Here is an 8,052-nt window from a genome sequence, read left to right on the forward strand (position 1 = left end):
CCACCCAAGCCCCGCCCCCACGCCGCGCCCCGCCCCCAGCATCACGGCTTCTCTGGCCCCGCCCCCAGCATCATCGCGCTTCTGGCCTCGCCCCCAGCATCACCGCACCTCTGTCCCCGCCCCCAGCATCAAGGCTCCTCCGGCCCCGTCCCCAGCATCACGCCTCCCCTGGCCCCGCCCCCAGCATCAAGGCTCTCCTGGCCCCGCCCCCACCATCACGGCTCCTCTGGCCCCGCCCCCAACATCACGGCTCCTCCGGCCCCGCCCGGCACCCGCCTCGTCCGGAGCCGCGACTTCCGCTTCCGGGCGGGCCGCGTGGCGTCACCGGCTGTCGGCATGGCGGTCTTCTCTGGCCCTGCCAAGCCGCTCCTGTCCCTGAACCCGCAGCAGGATGCCAAATTTCAGAAGGACGTGGCCCAGGTGCGCCGGCGCCGGCGCGCCGCCCAGGTGAGTGGGGTGGCCGTGGGCTGGGCCCGGCCGCGGGGTCCCCTCCAGTCCTCGCCGCCCGCCGGCTCGCCCGGGGCCCGCTCACACCCGGCGGGCCCGCCGGCCTCGGGGTCCTCGTGCGCGACAGGCGGAGTGTCGGGGGGGTGCGTGAGGCAGGAGAGGGGCTCGCACACCGCCCTGAACCCCAGGTGAGCGCTCACGCCCCGCTGCCGGCGGCTCGGGAGACCTGCCCGAGGTGTTCCTGAGGGTTTTAAAAGACAGCGTCTGCTGTGCTCCCTTCGCCTCCCGTGGCCCGGGAGTGTAAGTGACGGTGGGGACAGCGGGGCCCGCCCTGGGGCAGGGGACACTCGGGACTGTTGGGTGAGTCCCTGCGCGTGAAGGGGGTCGGCGTGCAGCATTGGGGGGACGTTTGTGGGGAATTGTGTCGTTACTGGACACTCACATCTGCGGGCACGAAGACAGTCTGCTGCCCGGCCTTTGTCCCCCTGGGGAGATGGGCATTAAGCAGCTGCATTTTTAGTGAACTGTGCTAACTGGAAATAGGGAGCGGGTTCTTGATCTTTTGTCTTGCACTGAGAGAGAGGAATTTTGCAAGTCTTCTTGTAATGTGGTTATTTTTATTTAAAAAAAAATTCACCTCGTCTTCATGTGTCTAGCGACAGGAAAAAGAAAAACTGACTCCTGGAGTAATCTTTGTGGGCCACTTACCTCCAGCGCTTTATGAGACCCAGATCCAAGCATATTTCTCCCAGTTTGGCACTGTTACAAGATACAAACTGTCCAGAAGTAAAAAGGTAAGGTTTGTTTCATTTTTTAAAAATCAAGGCTTATTTATCTGTTATTGCTGATCACATTTCACTCCAGAAAGGGGGGTGTGGGTGAGGTTTAAAACCTTGAATCACCCACAGGTGTATAATCGGTATCACTGTAAATGTTAGCTTTTTTTTTTTTAATTGCCTCAAATCCTTAAACCTCTGGTGTAGGCATCCTTATACTAGCAAAAGTTTCTATAGTATACAGTTACAAATGAGGACACTGGAACCCCTGTTTAATACCTGACTGAGATTACTGGTTGTTTGACCTTGCATAAGTGATATAACCTCTCAGTGCTGCGGTTTTCTGGTTTGTAAAATAGCATTAATATAAAGTTCTTTGAACAGAGCCCAGTGTCATACAGTAAATATATATACCTCCTAATAAACAAAGGTCAGAATTAGAGGGGTGGTGTACTTTATTTTCTTCCCAGGCACATGCACTTCTATAGGTTGTAAACCATAGTCATTGCTACAGTCTTTTTTCTTTTTTTAAAGATTTATTTATTTATGCACACAAGAGCTGGGATGCAGGCCAAAGATGCAGGGGTGAGAGGATCCACCAGAGACAGAGTAGGGAACAGAACAGGCAGACTGACTGAAATACACTGCTGAGGGGGGCAGCAGGCAAGACAGGAGAGGTTTGCCTCGCCATGTGGGTAGCTCCCTGGCCAGCCGGGGATTGAATCCATGTTGCAGAGGCTGTGGACTGCTTCATAGTGCAGTGCTTAACCCCACCCCTCACCCCCGTGCCACCAGGGAGGCCCTACAGTCTTTTTTTCTTGACACATCTTTTCCCCTTCCCTACTTAAGTTTTAATAGAGCCAAGTTAAATTTTACATTTGATTTGGCATGTAAGAGGATAAGAGTGTGCAGCCATCATCTGCTTGTTATCAAACCTACTGCTATTGTTAAAGTGACATTTCAGGGCTTCCCTGGTGGTGCAAGGGGTAAAGACACAGCACTATGAAACAATCCGAAGCTTCTGCACCATGAGTTCAATCCCCAGCCAGGGAACAACCCACATGGCGCAGCAGACCTCTCCTGACACGCCCACTCCTCTTTTCAGCAGTGTATTTCGGTAGATCCTCTGTTCTGTTTCCCACTCTGTCTGTGGTGAATCCTCTCACCCCACACACCTCTGGCCTATACCACAGTTTTTGTATGCATAAATAAATCTTTAAAAAAAATAAAATGACATTTCAACATTAACAGGAATTTTAAATTTCGAAGCTTCTGGTATTCTGTCTTAACCAAGTAACATTTTCTTTGTATTGCTCCCCCTTTTTTTCCATTTGTCTATTTATATTGGTTGCTTTATTATATGGGTAAAACATTTCAGAAAACCGGAAGTATACTAGAGAATGATTTCATGACTACTCAGGTGTCTACCACTCACCGTTTTTCATATTTTGTTCCTTAAGAAATAAATGATAGGCCTCCCTGGTGGCATAGAGGTTGTCTCAGCGCTGTCAAGCTCTCACCAGCCACCTCAGCACGAGTTTGATCCCAGCCAAGAAGCTGACCCACATATGAAACAGCAGATCTCTCCTGTCTCGCCCGCTCCTCCCCTCAGTAGTGAATTTCAGTAAATCCGCCTGTTCTCCTCCCCACTCTGTCTCTGGTGAATCCTCTCACTCCCTGTACCCTAGTTCTTATATGCATAAATAAAAATAAATCTTTTAAAAAATAAGATTTTTTAAAAAAGAAATGATAGGTACATTTGAGGACCTTTTTGGACCCTTTTCATGTCCTTGCTTGCCTACAATGATATTTGTTTTAAATCTGTGTTAATTACATAATCATTATGCAACTTAATGTTTTCATTAAATGTAAGGTATTATGTAATTAAAACACCAGGAATACCTCAAATCCAGTGGCATGTACAGATCTTTTCTTTTCCCATAACAGTTCCCCATACTGTGAGTTGAAGGTGGATTTAAGGTATCATAATGTTATTCAATAGTGGGACTAATATTTGGCACTGAGAGGCACAATAGAATTTAATTATTCTACTTTTTTTGTGGTGGATTTTCCATTGCAGACTGGAAACAGCAAAGGCTATGCCTTTGTGGAATTTGAATCTGAAGATGTTGCCAAAATAGTTGCAAAAACAATGAACAACTACCTTTTTGGCGAAAGACTCTTAAAATGTAAGTACTGTTCTTTTCTATAGGATTGCATAGATGCCTACTGCTGAGGGACGGTCAGGGAATGAAAGACTGATTACTTAGTTACTGGGACACGCTACTTCATCTCAAGGATGATTCTCTTAAGGCGTGGTACAAAGATTTAAGAGCATTTTCCAGACAGAGTCTAATTGGAATTTTTAAATCTTTCAGAGAGAGAGCAGTTTTTGTGCTGAGATGGAATTAGTTAAGCCATCCTTAATGGTATGTGGAAGGGTTCCTTGAGGAAGTATCATTTAAAGAGAAACCTGAAGATTAAACAGTGAGCCAGGTAAAGGAAACAGGAGTGGAGGTTGAAACCGTTGCTGCTGAGGGGGATAGCAACTGCATAACTCGAGGTCACTAATGGCGTTTGCCTATAAAGAACTGAGAATGGCAAGAGATGAAGGAGCAGAAATTGAAGGGAAAGTGCTGTTAAGAGTTCATTTGGCAGAAGCTAGAGCTGCCAACTTTGTATTCCCAGGCCATCCCTATCAGGAACCCAGGGGCCTCCAGAGATCGTTAAATATCAGGCCTTTCTGTGTCTGTGATAGATGCGACCATCCCAGGTGCTGAGTCACACACATCTGCTCAAGCAGCTGATGAGTTGTCCGTGGAGATCTCTAGTTCTGTTGCTGTGAGAGAGAATCCCAGTAGCTTCACTGGAGTCATGGGTTCATTTACACATTAAAAACAGTTTTTGCCAGGAGGAGTAGGTGAGGTATGCCTTGCCAGGGACCCACCCTAGCCCTGTAAGACCTAGGCTGTGCTGTATCTGATTTTTGAAAGATTAACACAGAGTTCTAAGCTCTGATGAGTGAGATTAGCTATATCATCTTCAAATTTTTTATCTTTTTGTGGAAGTAGTTTATTTTGGAGGTAATCCCAGGGAAATAACTTACAGGGAGTGGAGAAGTAAGCCGGGGCGGGGGAGGAAGTCAGTATGAGTTTGTTGGTAAGCAAGTTAGTGCTTAGGCAACTGGTTTCCTTGCTACTAGGTAATAGTGGGAGACAGAGTTATTCCAGCTACTTGGCAAGGAAACCTGCGGCATCTGTCTACCAAATTTCAGTCCATCATAGCTTGAAGGTTGGTTCTAGGGTTTTTACCTTTGTATATGAGTCAGATATGTTTCCATAATCAGAAAAGGCCCTAGGGCAGACAGATGCAGATAAGCAGTAAGCTGCCTTAGACCAGTAGCTGCCTGGAGGACATGAGCTGGAAGGTGGTCTGTCTGCTCTTGGAGATCACCCGGTGTAAGTAGGGATCCTTTTAGCTGCAGGACCCCCGGAGACTTGATGCCACCAAGCCTGTCCTCTATGCTTATTTTGTTTACTTATCCCCTGCTCCTGGAATTTTTTGAGCACATAGTAGGTATTAACAGTCACTTCTTGACTGTTAATTGACTATAATTGACTGTTAATTGACTATAATTTTACTTTGTGGATCAGTTTTATTCTTTCAGGTGTCATGATGTAAATGGAAAACATTTTGAGTATGATACGTTAAGTGACGCTGGGGAAATTCTGAAGTTAACATTAAAATCTTCCCACTTGGTCAAAACTTTTTGTTGTTTTTGTTATATATAGGTAACTTTATACCTCCTGAACAAGTACATGGAGAGCTTTTTAAAGATTGGAACATCCCATTTCGACCCCCATCATTTCCAGCAGTGAAACGGTATAATCAGAATCGGACTCTTCTTCAAAAGCTACGGATGGAGGAACGATTTAAAAAGAAAGAACAGTTACTCAGGAAGAGATTAGCTAAAAAAGGAATTGATTATGATTTTCCTTCTTTGGTAAGTATTCCTTCATTAAATGTTTTCTTGGTGGTGGGTTTTCTGCCACATTATTTGTAACATGTATATTTTATTGGGTTGTTGGAAAAGTCCTGACACATTTTTTTCTGTTTTTTCTTTTTTTAAAATAAGATTTATTTATGCATACAAGAACTGGGGTGTGAGGCCTCCCTAGTGGCTAAGGGGTTAAGCACAACTCTGTGAAGCAATCTGCAGAGGTGTCATGAGTTCGATCTGTGAAGCAATCTGCAGAGGTGTCATGAGTTCGATCCCTGGCCGGCGCAGGAGCAACCCACATGGCGAAGCAGACCTCTCTTGTCTCGCCCGCTGCTCCCCTCAGCAGTGTATTTCAGTCAGTCTGCCTGTTCAGCTCCCCACTCTGTCTCTGGTGAATCCTCTCACCCCACCCCACCCCCCGCATCTCTGCCTGTACCCCAGCTCTTGTATGCATAAATAAATTTTAAAAAAATAAATAAGAACTGGGGTGTAAGCCAAAGTTCCTGGGGGTGAGAGGATTCACCAGAAACAGTGGGGAGCAGAACAGGCAGATTGACTGAAATACACTGCTGAGGGGAGCAGCGGGCGAGACAGGAAAGGTCTACTGCACCATGTGGGTAGCTCCCTGGACGGCAGGGGATCAAACTCGAGCTGCAGTGGCTGGCAATAGCTTGATAGTGCTGTCTTTAACCCTGTACCACCAAGGAGGCCCTTTTTCTGTTTTTCAAAGAAAAAATGTATCACCACCTTTTCCGACAGCCCAGTATAAATAAGGGATCCAACCCAATGCTTGTCACATACTAGGTTTGACTAAATTTTTGACACACTGAATTGTTGGTTTTTCCTCAGTTTGTCAGAGAAGATCCTATTATCTCCATTGTACAGAAAGAAAATTCCTGAAAGGGATTAGCTGGTTAGCAAAACTTTTATGATTTTTTAAAAATTATTGGTGTTAAACCACTGTTTAACAAAAACTATAATGTCTTTAGATTACTATTGAAGGTGTCATACCAGAATTATGATGGTCAGTTTATTATATGCTATCAGTAAATGTCAAGGCTGTACATAACTCAATTATACACAAATGGTGTATTTGTGGATTTTGCTTTTTAAGTGGTGTGTCATTTAGGAGGATTTACTGATAGTGTGTCTAGAGTCTAAAGGTAAGTTTAAAAATTAATAATTTGTGACTGCCAAATTAATAACAGTTAATAACTTCTTTGTGTTTATCTAAGATTTTACATAAAAAGGAAGCAGATGCTTCAAAGCCTCGTCGTCGTAAGAGAACTACAAAGAGCCAGGTAAAAATTTTTCTCATATTACATGCCAAATGTTAAGGAAAGGTAAATGGGAAAATATATTCAAGATTATTGTAGCTGTTAAGTAGCAGATTGATAACATCTTCTAAAATTTATTGAAGGTTTTACCTAAGAAGACAGAAGAAGTTTTGGACACTCCCAACACTCCTGAGAAGACTGTGGATAGCCAGGTAAAATTGTGCTCAACATTCTTGAAATGGTATTATAATTTGAAAAAAGAAAAGTAATTTCTGCTATTGTTACTTTGTTAAAATTTCATATTTAATCTGGTGATTTTTCGTAAACCCTTACTGGTGGTTTAGCAGATGTGAGTTTAGCAAAATTACTGTGCCCCTGTTGAAATTTTTACCCTTTCAGCAAAGTGACTGAGTGAGGAAGAAATGAGGCTAGTATTTTTATAAATGTAAGGTTTGAGTTTTCTACCTAATGCTCTATAATGGAACATATTATATTGCGAATGATTGTGAATCTTCATGTTAAGTTTGACGAGCACTTCGTCTCCACTGTGTGTAATGTATCACTGAAAGATGGAAACAGACCTAAAATAACATGGTCCAGCTTGTGTAAAAAGAGAGGATGTACTTTGGGAGGCAGTAGTGTAAAGTTGTTCCTAATATCTTATAATCTCTCATTTGTTGAATCCAGGGCCCCACACCAGTTTGTACTCCAACATTTTTGGAGAAACGAAAATCTGAAGTGGCTAAAATGAATGATGATGATAAAGATGATGAAATAGTTTTCAAGCAGCCCGTAGGTGCTGTAAAAGAAGAAACACCAGAAACGCAAACACCAACACGTTCTAAGAAAAAGAGGCGAAGAAAAAACAATCAGTGATTCTGAAAGTATTATGTATGATATTTCTTGTAGAAAACATGGTTTTATTACGATTTTTTGTATTTAGCTGGATAGAGAGGAATGAAACTTTGATAGATACTTTGAAAGAAAAACTATTGGTTCAGGTCAGTAAGGACTCCAGTCAGTAACTGCCCTTGCTGAAATAGAGGGTGCACACCAGCTTGCAGTAGCCAAACTCAAGCTGCCTCTTCATCCTGGTGCCTTCTGCTTTTCTTTGCCTATTTCATAGCTGTCTTTAGTTACTCCACCTGGATAGAAGGGTCACCATTGATTATGGGTTTAAGCTCTAAATACAGCCGTTGTTAAATAAAACCTTGCCTGACCAACACATGATTCTCTGTTTTAGACTGTACACATTTAACACAGGCGGGTTAGACTTGAATATCAGGTGGTTGAAACGAAGTTACACGGAGAATGAGAAGCTAGTATAAATATTAACACGGATTTATGTGTCTGTGACCATTTCTACCAATGTTCAACTTGTTAATGTGAGGTTGCTATGGATGAATAGCTACCATTTTGTGTCAGTAATTATTCCATTGATGTGGAATTGTATTTCAATATTCAGTGAATAGTAAATAAACACCCACACAACTTACTGGTATGCAAATGGGACTTAGGTACCTTGTACGATAGGTTTTTGCCTTCTCAGCTA

General features: G+C 43.7%; 1 protein-coding gene across 1 annotated transcript; it reads left to right on the plus strand.

Annotated features, from left to right (window-relative positions):
• Positions 1-336: 336 nt before the first annotated feature.
• NIFK (nucleolar protein interacting with the FHA domain of MKI67) lies at positions 337-7,376 on the plus strand (the record flags this gene model as incomplete). Its single annotated transcript, XM_084254150.1, has 6 exons — positions 337-447; positions 1,104-1,241; positions 3,304-3,412; positions 5,015-5,226; positions 6,644-6,712; positions 7,188-7,376. The coding sequence occupies 6 exons, from the start codon at positions 337-339 to the stop codon at positions 7,374-7,376; spliced, it is 828 nt and encodes a 275-aa protein (XP_084110276.1).
• Positions 7,377-8,052: the final 676 nt, after the last annotated feature.

This window comes from Talpa europaea (genome assembly GCF_964194135.1).
Source record: "Talpa europaea genome assembly, chromosome: 1".
NCBI classification, from domain to species: Eukaryota; Metazoa; Chordata; class Mammalia; order Eulipotyphla; family Talpidae; genus Talpa; species Talpa europaea.